The sequence below is a fragment of the Phascolarctos cinereus genome, unplaced genomic scaffold, assembly GCF_003287225.1.
Source record: "Phascolarctos cinereus isolate Bilbo 61053 unplaced genomic scaffold, phaCin_HiC Scaffold_5;HRSCAF=322, whole genome shotgun sequence".
NCBI classification, from domain to species: Eukaryota; Metazoa; Chordata; class Mammalia; order Diprotodontia; family Phascolarctidae; genus Phascolarctos; species Phascolarctos cinereus.
In genome coordinates, this window is record NW_027555958.1 from 251,992,358 (window position 1) to 252,010,893 (window position 18,536).

The following is an 18,536-nucleotide window of genomic DNA, read 5'->3' on the forward strand; positions in this document are numbered from 1 at the left end:
TTAAAAAATATATATATATTACTCAGCGACCCCCTGGACATCTACTTTCTTTAACCCTTTAATTTTTTTTTTTAATTTGCAGCATTTCCAAAAAATGTGAAACACCTCATCAGAAAAACAACTGATTGGAGAGCAGATCAGAGAGAAATAATATAAGAATAGTTGGACTGCCTAAAAATTATGATTTAAAAAAAGAATCTTGATACAATATTACAAGAAATTACTGAGGAAAATTGCCCTGAAGTTCTAGAATAAGAAGGCAAAGCAGAAATAGAAAAAAATCCACCAATCACCACTGGAAAGAGATCCCTGGAGGAAAACTTACAGGAATATCGTAGCCAACTTTCAAAGCTCCCAGGTTAAGGAGAAAATACTGGAAGCAACAAGAAAAAAAAATTAATATCATGGAGCTACAATAAGGATTACACAAGACCTAGTAGCTGCTACACTGAAGGCCCCATAGGTTTTGGAATACTATATTTTGTAAAGCAAAATAGCTGAGGTTATGACCGTGGGTTTACCCAGAGAAGTTAAGTATATTCCTAAATGGAAAAAAAAGAGGATATTTAATGGACTGAAAAACTTTCAGGTATTTGTGACAAAAACAGCAGAACTGAATGGAAAATTCAAAATATAACATCCAGGAGAAATATGAAGTAAACATTAAGGACCAATTATAAGGGGTACAATAAGGTCAGATTGTTTATGTTTTTAGATATGAAAATATCAGCTTTTTTATGACTGCCATTTTTACTTGTGTAGTCTGTTTTTTTTTCTTTTTGTTTTTTTGCTAGGCAATTGGGGTTAAGTAACTTGCCCAGGGTCACACAACTAGTTAGTATCAAGTGTCTGAGATCAGATTTAAACTCAGGTTCTCCTGACTCCAGGGCTGGTGCTCTATTCACTGTGCCACCTAGCTGCCCCTTATTTGCATAGTCTGAAAGAAAGGCTTGGGTTGGGCTCAGCTGAGTATGCTGGGGTGAGTCTAAAAAAAAATAAAAGTGTAGGGAGAGATAAACAGGAGCAATTATCTCATACAAATGAGTCAAAGGAAAAAAGATACATAAGAATATAGTGGGGGGTAGGGCCCATAGTACTGAAACCCTACTCTCATCAGGAATAGGTTAAAGAGGGAACAACACATATATCTAGAAATGTATAAAAGTCTTCTAAATTCAGAAAGAAACAAGAAGGGAAGGGGATAAGGTTGGGGGGAGAAGATAAGGGAGGGATTCTTAGAGGGGTGGGTAGGTAAAGGAATAGGAGGTCAAGGTAGTGGGTAGACATAAAGTAGAGGGGAGAGGAGGGATAGGTATAGGGTGAGAAGGATAGTGAGGAAAAATAAGAAGGGGCAGTTAAGTGGGGCAGTGGCTAGAGTACCAGCCCTGAAGTCAGGAGGACCTGAGTTCAAATCCGACCTCAGACCAAACACCTTGACACTTACTAGCTATGTGACCCTGGGCAAGTCACTTAACCCCAATTGCCTTAAAAAAAAAAAAGAAAAAAGGAAAACTAGGAAGAAAGAAACTATGTAATAAGTAATTATTGTTTAGAATGTGGATGGGATGAATTTACCTATATGGTGGAAATTGATAGAAGATTAAAAATTCTAATTCAACAATATGTTGCTTTCAGGAAATTCTATAAAAATAAGAGATACACACAAACATTAAAAAAAAAAGGTCTGAAGTAGAATTTATTACATAAAAAAAACAGGAGTAGTAATCATGATTTCAGACAAAGTTAAAGCTAAAATAGATTTAATCAAAAGAGAAAAATAGAGAAACTACACTATATGTCAGCCATCCTATTGTTTTAAATTTAGAGCATTTAAAATATCTAGACAGTATAAAATACCTGAGAGTTTACCTGCCAAAATAGATACAGGAACTATACAAACATAAATATAAAACACTTTATATATAAATAAAGATCTAAATAATTGAAGTAGTATTTACTGTTCATGTGTAGGTAAAGCCCATATAATGAAAAAAAGATAATTTTACCTAACATTTATTTAGGTAATGCCATCCCAATAAAACTACTAAAAAAATTGTCTTACTGAGTTAGCAAAAAAAATAACAAAGTTCATTTGGAAGAGCAAAGGGTCAGAAATGTCAAAGTGATCAAGGGAAGAAAGAGGTAAAGGAAACAGATTCAGTAGTATTAGATCTTAAACCATATTATAAGGTGAGAGCATTGTTGATGTGTAAAATGGATAATTTTCATTATTTTAAATTAAAGTTTTCTTATGCAAATAAAACACAGCTAAAAATAGAAGGAATGCAGAAAACTGGGAAGAGGCTTCACGGACAATCTCTCAGACAGAATGCGATTGGGTTGGAATATTGCTGTGGTGTAGGAAATGAGCTGGTTGAATTAGAAAAGAATGGAGAGACTTGGTCTTACGAAGGAGGATGCTCTCCACCTTCAGAAAAACAGATGATAGGTAAGTATGGTACGGGCTTACTAAAGGTGTATGAGTGTATATGTGTGTATGATTATAAATACCTATGTACATGTGTATATATATGTGTACATGTATGTATATATGTGTTTATGTATATAGATATCCACTTAATTGTAGCCTTCTTTGGAGGGGGGAGAGGGGGAAGAAAAAAATAAAATAAAAAGTGCACAGCAGAGAACAAAAGAAAACCTACAAGGAAGCTCGATAGCTTTCAATACAATGAGTAGTATTTATTATTATAGACTTTCTTGAAATAAAAATGTATCATTTTATATCAAATTCTCTCCTATGTTCTGCTGTGTACAAGGCAATCTTATTTTTTCTTTTCTTATTTTGTATTTAAGTTTGAAATTTTAAAAATTATTAAAGATTTAAAAAAAATAAAAATAGGTACACTAATGCACTGTTGGTGGAGTTGTATACTGTTCTAATCATCCTGGAGAACAATCTGGAACTATGCTCCAAGGGTTGTAAAATTGTGCAACAAAACCCTTTGGCCCAGCAATACCACTGCTAGGTCTGTATCTGAGAGAGAGAGCAAATAAAAGGTGAAAAAACCTATTTATACAAAAATTTTTAAAACAGCTTGTTTTTGTGGTGGCAAAGAATTGGAAATTGAGGGAATGCCCATCAATTGGGTCAGCTGGGTGGTCCAATGAATAGAGTTCCAGCCCTGAAGTTGGGAAGACTCATCTTCCTGAGTTCAAAACTGGCCTCAGACACTTACTTACTAGCTGTGTGACCCTGGACAACACATTTAATTCTGTTCGTCTCAGTTCCTCATCTGTAAAATGAGCTGGAGGAAGAAAAGCAAATCTTTCCAGTATCTTTGCCAAGAAAACCCCAAGTGAGGTTACAAAGAGTTGGATATGACAGAATAACAATAGCCATCATCAATTGGGCAACAGCGAACCTCTAAGACTTATATGAACTGATGCAGAGTGAAGTGAGCAGAAAGAGAACGCTATATACACAGTAAGCAATATTGTAATAACTGTGAAAGACTTAGCTGCTCTGATCAAAACAGTGATCCAAGATAATTTCAAAGGACCCACGATGAAAAATGCTACCCACCTCCAGAGAGAAAACTGATGAACTCTGAGTACAGATTGAAGCATATTTTTTTTACTTTCTTTATGTTTCTTGCTTTTTATTTATTTCTTTTTGCAACATGGCTGATATGGAAATATATTTTGCATGACTTCACCTATATAATTGATATCATATTGCTTGCATTCCCAATGGGTAGGGGAGAATTCAGAATTTAGAACTCAGCATTTAAAAAAATGAATGTTAAAAATAAACAAAATGAAATGTTAAAAACAAATAAATAAAAATAAGCATTTGTTTGAATTATTCAAGTTGCCACCAGGTAGCAGCAAGGCCAGAATTTGAACGCAATTATCTTTTCCTGGTCGGGAGAAGACTGAATCCCTATTTTATTTAGTAGGTTACAAAGAGTCTGATTAAGGATGAGACTAAAGGATTCTGGGATACTTGGGGAGGAAGAAGGGTAGTAGGAGAACAGTTGTCTCTGGAAGCAGCCAAGACATTGCTGGTCAGAGCAGGTGGTAGGGAGTGGGGGGCAGGGAGTGGATAATGTTAATAGTCCTCTGGCTCCAGCCGGAACTAACACCCCTCCCCCCAAGCTGGCTAAGATGGTCCTTCCCTTTACCCCTGATCAATGCTCAGAATAACCTGGAGGAGTCTGCGGGCAGATGGCGGGGAAAGTGCTCTGGATGCTGCTTCTTCCAGGGCTTCTGGGTATGGAGGCAGTGGTAACAGAGCAGACACGGAAATAAAAAGATAGAGACAGAGACTGAAAGAAGGAGAGAGACAGATGGGTCCAGAGGCAGGGCCAGAAACACAGAGGGATGGAGGGAGGGAGAGAGACAGACAGAGAGACACAGAGACTGAGACATACAATTAGGTAGAGACAAATGGGAGACAGAAACAGAAATGAAAGAGTCCCAGAGAAAAAGAATCAGGGAAACAAAGAGAAAAACAGCACGAGATATAGAGTGAAACAGAGGCAGAGAAATGGCTGGTTGTAGGGAAGTGACCCAGGGCCTGTCCTCAGAAAGACCCCCGCTGTCCTGTCTTCCAGGCCTTGGATGGGGGGAGAGTGAAGAACTTCGACTTTATCACCATCTCTTCAATAACTATGACCCTAGCAGAAGGCCAGTGAGGTGGCCAGAAGAAAAAGTCTCTGTCAATTTCAAGGTCACCTTGACCAACCTCATCTCATTGGTAAGATTCAGCTTCTACCTTTTTCCTGCCCCACTTCTTAACCCCTGCCCCACCTCCCCCCAAACCCTTTATGTGACCCCAGATTCCATCTCTGATCTTCCATTAATCTCCTTCCCCTTTATTATTCCTCATCTCAATCTCTTAAGAATGAGAAACAGGAGACTCTCACCACCAGTGTTTGGATTGGAATTGTGAGTAGGGGTTTGGTGATGGGCAGAGGGTTGTGGTAGACAATGATCTTGGTGGTCCCCACCTCACACCTTTGAGGAAAACTCTAATCAATCCCATTTAAATGATATGTGGAGGAGGGGGTTGCAAGGCAGAGAATACTTTACCTCATCCTTTTTGCCCAAATCTCGCAGGACTGGAGCGATTATCGACTCAACTACAGCAGTGAGGACTTTGGGGGCATCACAACACTGAGAGTTCCTGCTAACCTTGTATGGCTCCCTGACATCGTGCTGGAGAACAAGTTAGAACAAGACACCTGAAACCCCGAAGGGACTGGGGAGGCGGCAGGACCTGAACACGGGAGTATTTAGCGGGCCGGGAGCCTGGACCCCGATCCCTTGATGGCGGTGATGGGCTTAGGGAAGAATGGTGAAGTGGGTCACAAGAGGCCCTGGAGGGTTGGGGTGCGGAGCAGTGGGGGTATGCCAGACGCTTGGGTCCCTCTGTATTGACAGCATAGACGGCGTGTTCGGAGTGGCCTACGAGGCCAATGTGCTGGTGAATGAGGGCGGCTTTGTGAGCTGGCTCCCCCCAGCCATCTACCGCAGCACCTGCGCAGTGGAAGTCACCTATTTCCCCCTTCGACTGGCAAAACTGCTCCCTAGTGTTTCGGTAGGGCCAGGGCAAGGGGTGGGGGTCTTGAAGGGGGAGAGCCCTGAGAGATTGGGGGTGGTGAGAGGGTGGGACCGGGCTAGGGTATGGACTGTAGGTACGGATCAGGGGCATGGGGAAGGGACTGACCCATTCTCCAGCACTCCCTCCTAAGGTCTCAGACGTACAGCGCTGCAGAGGTGGCAATCGTCTTCTCGGAGGAGTCTGGCCAGATTCTAAACAAAATCCAGATTGATGAGGAGGCCTATACGGGTAACAGTCCAGTAGTCGGGCTTTACAGGGATGGTGGGGAGGAAATGCTGCTGTGGAAGGGTCTCGTTTATGGGAACCAATGATGTTAATTCAAATAACTCAATCGATAAGCATTTATTAAGTGCCTCCTAAGGGCCTGGGATTGTGCTGGACCCTGGGGATGCAAGTACAAAGAATGAAAATCCCTATTTGCAAGGAGTTTACATTCTAATAGTGGAGCCAAGTACACCAATCAAGAAACATTTATTAAGTGCCTGCTATGTACCAGGCACTGTGCTAAGCTCTGGAGATACAAAAGAGGCAAAGGACAGTCCCTACCCTCAAGCAGCTTAGATTAGGTGAGACAACATACAAATATATTCGAAGCAAGGATAAATAGGAATATAGGGTATATTCTTAAATAGAAATAAGAATAATGAAAAGAGAGGAAGCCAATAGAATTAAGAGAGTATATACAGAGTGTAAAGATAACACCAATTAAAAAATAATTAAGGGGCAGCTAGGTGGCAAGGTAGAGCACCAGCCCTGGAGTCAGCAGGACCTGAGTTCAAATCCAGCCTCAGACACTTGACACTTACTAGCTGTGTGACCCTGGGCAAGTCACTTAACCCCATGCCTAGCCCTACCCCCCCCCCCCATGCAAAGTGGGTTGGGAAAGAAAAACTAAATAGAAGCCACTGGAGTTTATTGAATAGAGTTTGCTTGGTCAATCAATCAATAAATATGTGTCAGGCATTGTGCTAAGCAATATGGATACAAAGACAAAAAAGAAACAGTCCTTGCCCTCAAGCAGCTTATATTCAACAAACAGAGTAGAGGCTAAGAGCTGACAGTATTAGGAAAGTTCCTCCAGTATCAAGTTACCTTTCAGCTGAAGGAGGCTTGGGGTTCTGAAAGGCAGAGAGGAGGAGGAAGAGCATGTCAGTCATGGGCAAACAGTTGTTTGTGCATAGATTAATGATTTCATAAAGAATGGTCTTTTTGTGTTTTGTTATGTGTATAGAAATACTCTGTGCGTGTGTGTGTGTGTGTGTGTGTGTGTGTGTGTGTGTGTGTAAGTTCAGAATCTAAAAATAAGTGAAGAGCTGTAAGATGGAATGTTCTGTGTGAGGAAGGGGGAGAGAGGAAATAAGCATATAATAACTAGGTACTGTTATATAAAGTGCTAAGCACTTTATAAATATGTCATTTGGTCCTCACAACAACCCTGTGAGTTAGGTTTTGTTATTATTCTTATTTTACAGTTGAGGAGACTGAGGCAGACAGATGTTAAGTGACTTGCCCAGGGTCACACAGCTAGCATCTGAGGCTAAATTTGAACTCAGTTCTTCCTGATTCCAGGCCAAGCACTCTGTCTACTTCACCGCCGATGGATAGAGGTGTAGCTATAAGACATTTAGTCCAGTATGTAAAGGTGAATAACCTGTAATAAACCTGGAAGAAATAGGCTGGAAGCAGATAGTGAAAGATTTTAAATGCCAAACAGGTGTTTGTATTTTTTCCTTGAGGAGAGAGGGAATGCTGAAGCTTCTAGGGCATTAGAGTGACAAGGTCACTTTGGCAACTGTATGTTGAGGATGGATCGGAGGAAAGTCTTGGAGACTGGAGGCAAGAAGATCAGTGTGGAGGTTATTTCAATAGTCATACCAGGTGACTATTGCTGAGATGCTAAAGGCCTGAACTACAGTGGTGGCTTTGTGAGTAGATGAGAGATATATTCTTGAGATCTTGAGAAGGCAGAATGTACAAGACTTAGAAAGTGATTGAAAATAGGAATGAGGAAGAATGAGGAGTAAAGGATGACTCTAAGATAGTGAACTTGAGGGGCAGCTAGGTGGTGCAGTGGATAGAGCCCTTGCCTTGGAGTCAGGAGGATGTAAGTTCAAATGTTGAGCCTGGGCAAATCACTTAACTCCAATTGCCCAAGCAAAAAAAAAAAGAGAGAGTGAGATAGTGAACTTGAGTGGAGGGTACCCTTGACATAAATAGGGAAGTTAATGAAGAGGTAGGTTTTGGAGAAAAGATGAATTCTCTTTTGTATATATATAGCATCATAGCTTTAGCTCTGTAATGGAGCTTAGAGGTAATCAAATCCAATCCTAGCATTTTAAAGCAAAGGGAACTGAGGTCCTGAGGGTGACTTGCCCAAAGTCACAAGATGGCAATGCCAGGATTTGAACTTATGTGCTCTGACTTACAAATCTAGTGCTTTTTCTGCTGTACCACACTGCCTATGGGACTTCTTTTTGGAAATATCTCCCAGGTAGGTGGGGATGTGAGACTTGAGTTTAGAAGTGGGCTGGATCTGAGAGTAATCTGTTTAGAGATGACATTGAACCCACAGGAGTTGATAAGATAAATCACTGGGAGAGAGTACAGAGAAGATAGCAGTGGGTTATGGCCGATAGATTATCGAGCAGAAGAGTCTGAGGGGTAGCTAGACAGGTAGGAGGAGAAACAAGAAAGAGTGATGCCATGAAAATTCAAAGGCAAGAGACCTTCTGGAAGGAGAGGATGATTAACAATGTCAAATGCTATAGAGAGGTCAAGAAAGATAAAGATTGAGAAAAGGCCATTTGATTTGGCAGTTAAGAGAGCATAATTTTGGAGAGAACAATTTTGGTTGAGTGATGATGAAGGTTAGAAGGAAGATTATGAAGGGTTGAGAAGTGACAAAGCTGGTGGTAGTGATAGTGATGCAAAAAAAAAAGAAAAGAAAGAAAAACATTTAAAATATACAGAGGAGTCGAGGGGGAAGTTCAGAAGGAGACATGGACAAGCAGGACAGTACAGGCACTAGTGTTAAATTTCATATGCACTTTTAAAAACTATGTAATAGAAATTCAGTTTTACAATGGTAGTGGAAAACAGCATTTGTCTGGGAGTTAACTGTGCTTTTTTTGTTCACGTAAAGGAATTTTTTGTTCATAAAACAATAAACTAATAATAATTAAATTATAAATGTATGGTGATGTATTGATAATATAATAAACAAAATAAATAATAAAAATAAAAGGAGAGGAATTGGATTCATTGGGAATTTGTGAAGAAGGAATATGTATCTCTATATATTAATGTAGCTTGAAGGAATGGTAGGATCACTGAGTAGAGGGGTTAGCATTAGTGAGGAGAAAAGTCACCTGTCCACCAGAGTGGAGTAAAAGAGGAAAGAATGGGGGAGAGTGTCAAGGGGTTTTGAGAGGTAGCTTATAAGGGAGCTCACAGGGAATGAAGTTCTTTTCTCAGTAGAGGGGAGGGAGTGGGAAGAGGGGGGCTGCAAGGGAGGCTGGAGGAGAGGTTTTTAGGGGCACTTAGATAAATCAACAAACCTAAATGGCCTGCTGAGTACAGGATCTCTCCAAAACATAGACTCATTACTGGAATTCTGTTCTATAAAGCAATGCCTACAGTTTAGCAACCCAAAATTTTAAAAGCTCTATTAACACATTTCGATATCTCTTTTAGGTTTACAAAGCACTTTCTCCCCAAACCGCCCTGAAAGATTCAGAGTAATGTCATTATAACCCCCCATTTTACAGAAGAGTAAGCTGAAATTCAGAGCGATTACACTGTGTGACCTCAGGCAAAACCCTTCCCCTCTCGGGTGAAGTTGAACTAAATCTTTAAGATCCCTCCCAGCTCTGAGGCTTAATAGTTGATAGTGATTTGCCCAGGGATTACATAGCTAGGCTAAAAAGTGGTAAAACAAACTAAAACCTGCCTTCTGACTCTAAAACAAGTGCTCTTTCCACTACCTTAGGCTGCCTCTTTTGATTATCATCATTAACAACCCTGTGAGGCAAGCAGGAATTATTATTATCCCATTTTTAGTGAGTGATAGGAGACTTTTAAAAAAAATTTTTTTTAAAAATTAAAAAAATGTTTTTAGGAGACTTTCAAATCTAAATCTCCTGATTCTCAGACTGGTGCTCTCTCCACTGTTACAGATCTAGCTCTTTTGCGCTCATTTTTATGCTCTAATCCTTTCACAAGCACTAGATCTGTCTCCACCATCCCTCCACCCTCAATAAAGCTTCCAGCTCAAGGGGCCGTACGCGGGTTCAGTCTGTCTGTATTCCCTGAACCGCTACTCCTGGCATAGTCCTAAAGCATAAGTGACATAGGTGGCTACAGATGTTCAGCAAACGGGTTGGCTGACTGATCTCCCTAATCCGCAGAGAATGGCGAGTGGGCCATCGATTTCTGTTCCGGGCAGATCTGGTACCATGATGACCGCTCAGTGGATGCCCCAGGGAATATTGAGGTCATCTACACCCTCATCATTCGCAGGAAGCCCCTTTTCTACGTCATCAATATCATCGTGCCCTGCGTTCTCATCTCAGGCCTCGTGCTCTTAGTGTACTTCCTTCCCGCACAGGGTAACGGGACCAAGGGGAGGTGGCTTCATTCACAAAGCTGCACACGAATTTTCCCACTGCTGGAGACGGCCTTCTTCATTCCACTCAGTCATAGCTTAAGGCTAGCCCCAGCAGCCCTGGCGTATGGAGACAGGGTGGGGCGGCGTAGTCGGGAGGGGTGTGTGTGTGTGTGTGTGTGTGTGTGTGTGTGTGTGTGTGTGTGTGTGTGTGTGTGTGTGTGCGTGCGCGCGCGCGTGTGTGTTTGGGGTAGGGGTGGGAGGGAGAAGCAAAACCAGAACTCACACCGCAACCCTTTTCAGCTGGTGGGCAGAAGTGCACGGTCTCCATCTCGGTCCTCCTAGCCCAGACTGTTTTCCTGTTCCTCATGGCAACCAAAATCCCAGAGACTTCTCTGAGCGTCCCTCTGTTGGGGAGGTAAGTGGGGCAAGAGTCTGGATCTGAGCCTAGGGAATGGGGCCAGGAGGAAGGGACAGAGATCAACGGAAAGGGAGAGGGGGACGGGAAGTGAAAAGATGAGCCAAGAGGAAAGCTGGGAGAACAGTTGTCTCCGGGTGGGCGAGAAAATTGAGTCTGTAGGAAAGGGGGCGGAGTCAGGGAGCGGGAAAGGCGCTAGAGAAAAGTGTAAAAACTTGGTTTTCTTCACTGCTTTATTTGGGCTGGTGGTAAGTCAACAGTTCCCCAGATACCTTTCATCACCTCTGTTTCATCTCGAGTCCTCTGCAGTGTTCCTGTTAAAGGAGTGGCTAACTGAGTATCTCCAACTGATCCACGGTCCCTCGATTTGGGGAGTAATCCCCCTCCTCCCGCTTTATTCTTGCTTCCACCTTGCTCTCAAAGTTTCTTCTCACCCACATCCCCACATGCAGGCCCCGCAGTCAAATCTTAACTCACACGTTTTCCGCTGCCCAGCCCAATGCGCCAGGGCCATAGGAGCGAAGCTGTCTTCCTGGGGCAGCGTGAATTCCCGTAAATATCAAGCCTACTGGCAGACAGAACCGTGCCCCACGGAGGAGTAGCTGTGTGCTAGCTTTGGCCGTGGCTCCCGCCTCTCTCACGCCCCGCCCTGCAGCCCACGCCACTCGGGACAATGCGTGCCCAGGGTTCCCCGAGCTCAGATTGTGGACGTGGTCGCTGCAGCCACAGAGGCGCCGAGTTTCCAGCTGTAGCCATAGGACCGAGATCTGAGAATCAGGGCAGGGAATACAGTAAATTCCCAGGGTACCCTACACATAGCCCCCCAGGGTCAGTCTTCTTGCTGACAAGACAACCCTTCCTTTTCCTCCTCACACCTCACCTGCAACAAGGTGGTTCCAAAGCTCAAGGCACTTCCCATAGCCTCTCTCAGCACCAGCCCCAGGGAGGGTTCTGGAGAGGCTGAGGAGCTGTGTGACTCTAGCTTCACTCCTTCCCCTTTGGGCAGCTCCCCTTCCTCCCTATCCTGGTCCCAAGGCCCTAAAGGTCTCATCTTCTCCAGCCCGAACTCCAGATATTCATGGGCTGCAGCCAGGGCCAACTCCAGGGAGCATAGAAGTGAGGGCCGGAGGTCCACCTGGTGTCGGGATGAGAGAAGTCACCAAGAATGTCTTTGGTGGAAGGGGAGTTAAAGAGTCATCAGAGGGTTGATTTCAGAATTGAGGGCCACCCGCAGATTATAAAGTCATTCCAAAGTCAGAACACGCTAATCACTAAATAAATCCTAAAACAGAAATGTTAGAGTTGGAAGGAATCTTAGTCATCATCTCCATCCACACCCTTCATTTGCCTGAAGAGTTTGCTGCTGGGCTTGGATGAATGGGCTTTAGGAAAAGAGGGATGTCACTGCGATGTGAACTCTAGTTAGAAGTTCACTAGCAGACTGGGGAGAGGAACTTGGGGGCCGAGGAAGAAGCAAGGCAATGGAAGGGTCAAAGAAAGACCATGGGAGCCCAAAGAGGACAGAGAACAATTGGGCTCACTGGTGGGCCCTCACCTCCGTGGAATTGTGGTAGCAATAGACCCATAGCAGAGCATCGAAGGAACCCGAGGACCCCTTCATAGATGAAGCCGTTCCTCTAAGGTAGGGTCAGAATGTGGGGCAATTACGTGACTCTCATGTGGGAGGAGCTGGATGGGGAGGGAAAAGGCTTCCAGCTCCTTAAGGAATACAACTTCAGGGCTGTAACGTCATATCCTATCCCGAAACACAAATACTGACTGCATTGTGAGGGAGGAAAGAGGGCAGGAGACGGTGTTGGTGACGTAGAGCTGTCCCAGCTGGCAAGTGCCTTTTGGAAACGTTGGTTTGAGTTTTCGGCGTCGAGGTGGCAAAAGTGGGATTATAATTTAACTGGTCGAGATTGTGAGGTCCTTTTCGGATTGAGGGAGTTGTAACGCTTCTTCCCTCCCTCTCCTTGTCTTGGGTTGGAGACAAAATGGATGAGGACACTAGCCACCCCGTCTCCCTTATCTCAGGTATCTAATTTTCGTCATGGTGGTAGCCGCACTGATTGTCATGAATTGCGTCATCGTGCTCAACGTGTCCCTAAGGACGCCCAACACTCATGTTATGTCCCCTCGGTTGCGTTATGTAAGCCTTTGGGGGTGATGGGGCATGTATATATAGCTGTGTGTAGCGAGTCGGGTTAGGAGTAAAAGATGGGACGGATTGCAGAAATTAAGCGGATTTCCTATCCCCCAGGTTTTCTTAGAGCTGTTGCCAGGTCTTTTGGGTTCTATTCCACCTCCACCGGCGCCAGGAGCGGGTTCTTCCCAACGTAGAGCTTCCTCCCTGGGAATTCTGCTCCGTGCTGAGGAACTGATCCTGAGAAAGCCCCGGAGTGAGCTGCTATTTGAAGGGCAGAGACATCGGCATGGGCCAGGGCCAGGTGACTGGGTCATTAGAGGTCGAGGGATGTGGGAGGAGGAGGTTTGAGTCTGGAGGATCCGAAATAGCCCCTTTTCCTCCCTCTCTCAGCTGCCTCCACTGCCGCATTGTGTCAGAGCCTGGGAGCTGCTGCATCAGAGATTCGTTGCTGTGTAGACGCGGTGAACTTCTTAGCGGAAAGCATGCGGGAGCAGGAAGACTCTGGGGAGGTAGGGAAGGTTTAGGACCAAGTCAAAAAGCATTTATTAAGGGTCTGCTATGGGCCAGGCACTGTGCTAAGCACTAGGGATACGAAGACAGTAAGGCAGAGGTAGAACTTCCAAAGACCTCACAGTTTAAAGGGAGAGACAACATGCAAACGACCATGTACAAACAAGACATAGGCTAAATTGGAGAGAATACTGAGGGAAGGCACTAGCATTATGGGCGTTAGCAAAAGCTTCTTGCAGAAGATGTCACTTTAGCTTGAAGGAAGCCAGAAATGAGGAGAGAGATCCAGACATGAGGGACAGCAAGAAAAAAATGCCTAGAGATGGAGTGGCTAGTGGGATGAACAGTAGGAAGGCTAGAGTCAGTGGTGCGCTTTGAGCTTTGCTGGGTTATGTGGCTGAGTCTGTGTGCTTAGGAAGACCAGACTCAGTGCCTGTTACCCCTTCTTCAGGAAGTTTCCAGCTGGGTCCTCGTGGGAAAGGCCTTGGACAACCTCTGCTTCTGGGCAGCCCTGGTGCTCTTTGGGTTTGGCACAGGCCTCATCTTTCTTGGGGGTCATCTGAACAGAGTGCCCGACCTGCCCTTCCCTCCTTGTATGTAGACTTCCCTTTTGACCAGGAGGCACATAACCCTAAGACTCAACTTCCACTCTGGATGGGTCTCCATCTTGACCTTTGCTGGCTAGTCCCACCATGAAATAAAACCTTCAGTGGGGGAGAAAATTTGGAACTCAAAATCTTGTGGAAGTGAATGTTGAAAACTAAAAGTAAATTTTTAAAAAAACCCTTCAGTGACCATAGTCACTAAGGCTCAAGTGAAAAGGAGGCCGCCTACATTTCACTTCCCCCTCCCCCAAACCTTTTCTTGGACTTCTAGATTTGTGCTGACCCCAGTCTCCTTTATTTACTTGTTTTTGTTTCATAGACATGACTCACACTAAGGCCTCTTTCCTCTTCTATGCTATAAGGACCTCAGCAGCCCCCTGCCCCATAAGAGAAGCAGCCCTGGCTCCTCCAGCCCCTGGTCTCCCACCAAATCCCCTGAATCATGACCAAAGTAAGGCCATTTAGCCTGTATTAAAGTCTCTTTTCCCAGCGAATAGGAGTTTGAACATTAACTAGCCTACCAATTTCCCAGGCATTTCCTCTCTCCTCTCCCTCCAGAATCAACACCAACAATAATAATAAGCTAGCACTTTGCATGTTAGCTCATATGAGCCTCAAAACTCAATGAAATAGGTACTATTATCTCCATTTTAAAGATGAAGAAACAGAGGTACAGAGAGGTTATGTGACTTGTCCCAGGGCACACAGGTAGTGTGTGTCTGAGGCAGAATCTGAAGTAAGGTCTTAACTGATTCTACACACCATCCACTGAAGCGTCTAACCCTGACCTGAACACCAAGCCTAGGTTCCCAGTTCCCCTCACCTCAACCAAAAATATCCCATCTTGCTTGACCCAGACAACCCTACAAAACCCACTATGTGTGCATTACTGGTGCACAGGACAGACAGTGGACCTGACCTGTTTCCATCTTCCTTGACTGCCCCCCCCATCTCATATTCCTCCTCAATAAAGCTTGCTTCTGCTAACTCCCCTACCGAATAAACAGTGTTTTGTCTTGTGATGTTGAATCTCTTAGCCATGTCTCTTCCTCTTGGACAACAAACAGCAGTGAGATGGGAAGCCCTGTCCTTTTTCTACCTGGCTATGAGGCCCATCTGGTCTGATATATGGTTAGCAAAGCTTAGAGGCAGGGAAAAGCAGAGTAATCAGAGCCCTCCTAGGAGAAATTAAAGAATTATGGGTACATCCCCCCTCTCTGTGGCTGTCTTCTTCCCTCAACTCTGACACATCGCAATCCCATACAAATATTCCTGGCTTCTGTTCACTTGATTCATTCATCTTAGAGTCTATTCTAATCACTGCCTCTTTATTATTGAGCTAATTATTGAACACATATATCTTTGTAATTGTAATTCTAATGTTGGTTTCCCTGAGTAAAAAAGCAATGGGAATAGGAGAAGCTGGTTGAATTCTGTCTTTATTAACAAATGAGGTTTCCAAGGCCACTACATTGAGATTGGGGGCAGTGAATAAGGTGAAGGGGGCTACTTGCTGCTCACACTATATACAAATGCAAGCAAGGTGGGGATGGTGGGTTAGATGAGAGCAGTAGCCAGCCCCATGCCCCCCCCCCATCAAGGAAGAGCATTGGAGGAGAGGAAAGAAGGGATAATATTGGAAAGGGGGAGGAATATTTTGGCTGACAGCCCCCCTCCCCATTCCCTAGAGGGGGGGGAGATGATTAAAGTGCTTTCAGAGAGTGATGGGGAAATGGTCCTCATGGACCATCTCCCCCCTTCCCCTGGAGTGACTGGTGACCCCCATCTCTATGCCACCCCCCCAGGGTCTGGTACATTCATTGGGGGAGTCAGTCCCCCTGGCGTGCAAAAAAAGGGGCCCTGGGACTCTGCCCTAGACAGTAGCAGCAGAATGAAGGGAGGCATCCCCAAGCACTTTCCTCTTTGGTGGGGGAGAAACAGGGGGGAAAGGGGCTGGTTCCCAAATAATTTCTGGTGGGAGGGAGCTGTACCTCTACCCACAGGTGGGGGGTGGGCAGGCACAGTTTTTTTAGAGAAAACATTTTGAGAGAGCAGGAAAAGGGAGGTCACGGGATCACAAAAAGCTTCAGGGGTCATAGGTCACGTTCCCAGCAGGCTCCAGTGAATCAAACTAAAAAAAGCAAAAGCCCAGGGAGGGTAGGGAGGGAGAGGCCTGGGAAGCCTGGCTTTTTGTTGTTGTTGGGGGCGAGGGGGGTGAGATGTAGGTTATACGTCCAGTGTGGATATATACCCTCACCTACCCCTAACTCAGCCTGGGGTCCCCATCACCAGTTCATGATGCAGTTACGGTTCAGAGTCATGAAGTAAACTTGGCTGCTACCTCCAGAGCGAACTGAGGCAAAGAACACCTGCAGGTTAGGGAAATAATGGGAATGGATGGATTAGGGATGGTAGTGGTTGTATGTGCTGTTGAAGTCTAGAAGGAACAGGGCTCCCTGTGAGGTGAGAGGGTCTCTTCTTCCTAGTGGTATGTGTGGAAGAGAATCATCTGGGTTTACAAAGGGGAGCCAGAGGAGAGTGGGGTGGGGCTAAAGCTCTCTCTGGGTGGTACTTGGCAGGCTGCCAGAGCTGAAATCACTGAAGAAGTGACCCATCTCTGGAACTTCAATTCCCTCACCTTTAGCTCTGTTTTCCCTAGAAGGACTGACCAGAGGCCTCGTGGGACGTTATTCTATCATGCAGGGAAAAGAAGGTGGTCAGTGGCATTTGTGGAGGTGACAAGAGGTCTATGAAACTCCCACCTTGTCATTCCTCTCACACAGGAATTTGAGTCTCTGTGCTCGCTTGTGCATGAAGACTCCATCCAAGTGCCCTGTTTCCACGGAGCGGATCTCAATGGCCTTCTCACCCCAGCCCATGATTTGGTTGGAGCAGATGTAGGCTTCCAGGGAGGAAAGAGAATGTTAAAGACAATGGAGTGGCCTGGTTCTATTTTACAATACAAACCCTTCTATCTAGGGCATCCCACCCCCATCCCTATTTCCCTTGGATGTTTTAGAAATGGAAACTTCTAGGGAAAAGTCATGTAGCTCCTAGGGAGAGAAAAAGAGGGAATGGGAGCTGAAGACTGGGCTGAGCTCTGAGAACAACCTGAAGGGTGGGATGACTTTGGGGCAGGGTCTGAGAAGCTCACCTACAGAGGTAGGCATCTCTCCCCACTGCAACACCACATCCTTGATGATCCGGCCATAGGTATTAACATACACACCCTCATCCTCATAGCAAAGAAGCATCTCCATGCCTTCAGCATTTGGAAGGAAGATGATGGCATGAGGGGTTATCTGGCTCTGGATCTATAGGGGATTGAGAAGAAGTAATTAAATCCAAACACTAACTCTGCTTCCTCCTCAGGCCCCTATACCCCTTAAAGACTTAGCAACTTTCCCCATGAGCTCACATGCACTGGGATGTAGATATCGTAGCTGTTCCCTGAGTCCACATCAACAGCATGGAAGCCAGCACTAGAGCCATAGATGACCTTGAGCCGCTGCCCCTCCTCCACCGTCAGGTCAACCAGCAGTGGCCGGTGAGGGAGGTCAGCAAAGGACTGAAGGGGACAGGGCAATTCAGGGCAAGGAGTGGATATGGGATGGGTAAGGGGCCGGGGCTGGGAAGATGTGGAGAGGATGAAATGGGCCTGGGGCTAAGAGGCAAGAGGAATGGGAGTGGACAGTTGAGAACAAGATTGAGGTGCTGGAGATGGGGAGTATGGGGAGTAGAAGGGAACAGTAAAAGCCCTGTAAAAGAAAAATTGGGGAGGGAGTGGGGGATTCAGAGTGAGAATATGGGACTTGGGGGAACAGAAGGGATGTGGCTGGTAGGTGTTACCTTGAAAGCCATGAATTTATGGTAGGGCTTGGGGGCCCAAGCATACACCTCCACTGAGTTCTTCAGGGCAATTACCAGGAACTTAATGCGTTCGTATTTCACTGAGGAAAGTGGGGTGGGGGTGTTGTATGAGAAGGGAACAGTCAGGTGAATACACACCTTTATAACTGCCTTCCCAAGTCTTCAAATGTTTCCCCAGTGTTTCTGCTTCAAGCCCTCCGAGATCTTGAGCATAGAGTGAAATGCTCATCATGTGTTAGGTAGTGTTCACCCCCCCCCCCCGTATTCCATCCCTCCGATAGGACAGTGTTTACTTCCTGTGTCCCCCTCCCTTTTATCTTCCCACTGCTGACATGATACCAATCCTCCCTTTGCTCTCCCTTACAATGCCCAGTGAAATTTCCCTCTCACCAACTCGGTAGTGCCCACAGCCCTCCATGTCCCCCACAGTAGTCCATCCCTGTTTCTTCTCCACCTCTGGGTCATTGTGTAAGATCTTGTTCCGGAGCCAGGATAGATAGTAAACACGAAGCTTATTCCTTTTCCCTGGTGGTGGTATATGAAATACACCCTTTTTAGAAGCCCAACTCCTTCCCCTGCCCCCATCTATGCCAATGTTACTGCACTTGATGAATTCACTCCACTTCCTTCTGCCCCCACCCCTACAACCTTCCTCCCTCCCATCGTTTGCCAGTATCAGGATTTGATGAGTGGGTTTAATTCTTTCTTTAGCTCAAATCCACAGTACTTAAGATGGTGGAAGTTGATTCCTTCTAACTTCTAGCCCTTTCTCCCAGTTGTCTCTCCATTTTACC

At 45.1% G+C, this 18,536-nt stretch overlaps 3 protein-coding genes across 14 annotated transcripts in view; 1 reads left to right on the forward strand and 2 right to left on the reverse strand.

Moving 5' to 3' along the window:
- Positions 1 to 4,188: 4,188 nt before the first annotated feature.
- Positions 4,189 to 15,293, forward strand: CHRNE (cholinergic receptor nicotinic epsilon subunit). The gene is given in 13 exon segments (XM_020966573.2): positions 4,189 to 4,234; positions 4,578 to 4,720; positions 4,867 to 4,911; positions 5,083 to 5,192; positions 5,407 to 5,527; positions 5,529 to 5,563; positions 5,718 to 5,815; positions 9,994 to 10,194; positions 10,494 to 10,608; positions 12,646 to 12,760; positions 12,872 to 13,058; positions 13,148 to 13,266; positions 13,719 to 15,293. Coding segments are annotated over 13 exon segments (1,485 nt in total). The 3' UTR covers positions 13,869 to 15,293.
- Positions 10,824 to 12,246, reverse strand: CUNH17orf107 (chromosome unknown C17orf107 homolog). Its single transcript, XM_020966575.2, has 4 exons — positions 12,164 to 12,246; positions 11,489 to 11,743; positions 11,086 to 11,375; positions 10,824 to 10,922 (listed from the first exon to the last, which is right to left on the reverse strand). The coding sequence occupies exons 1-4, from the start codon at positions 12,227 to 12,229 to the stop codon at positions 10,898 to 10,900; spliced, it is 636 nt and encodes a 211-aa protein (XP_020822234.1). The 5' UTR covers positions 12,230 to 12,246; the 3' UTR covers positions 10,824 to 10,897.
- Positions 13,169 to 18,536, reverse strand: part of MINK1 (misshapen like kinase 1) — a 57,211-nt gene continuing 51,843 nt past the window's right edge. For 9 of the 12 annotated variants that reach the window (XM_078155601.1, XM_078155599.1, XM_078155598.1 and 6 more), the window contains 6 exons: positions 18,133 to 18,267; positions 17,722 to 17,822; positions 17,291 to 17,440; positions 17,027 to 17,186; positions 16,635 to 16,774; positions 15,295 to 16,241 (listed from right to left, as the gene is read on the reverse strand). In XM_078155601.1, the coding sequence (XP_078011727.1) occupies positions 16,158 to 16,241; positions 16,635 to 16,774; positions 17,027 to 17,186; positions 17,291 to 17,440; positions 17,722 to 17,822; positions 18,133 to 18,267 (770 nt within the window). In that variant the 3' untranslated portion in view covers positions 15,295 to 16,157. Of the gene's footprint in view, positions 13,259 to 13,881; positions 13,972 to 15,294; positions 16,242 to 16,510; positions 16,775 to 17,026; positions 17,187 to 17,290; positions 17,441 to 17,721; positions 17,823 to 18,132; positions 18,268 to 18,536 lie in introns of those variants that run through there. The other 3 variants (XM_078155595.1, XM_078155596.1, XR_013487122.1) reach the window with 3 other exon arrangements.

Bases quoted from the DNA above. Each gene is read 5' to 3' on its own strand.
- CUNH17orf107 (XM_020966575.2), bottom strand. From the start codon at position 12,229: ATGAAGGGGTCCTCGGGTTCCTTCGATGCTCTGCTATGGGTCTATTGC. The intron at 11,744-12,163 runs GTGAGGGCCCAC...TCCCGACACCAG, and splicing joins GCTACCACAATTCCACGGAG to GTGGACCTCCGGCCCTCACT. The intron at 11,376-11,488 runs GTGAGGTGTGAG...CCTGATTCTCAG, and splicing joins TTGGAACCACCTTGTTGCAG to ATCTCGGTCCTATGGCTACA.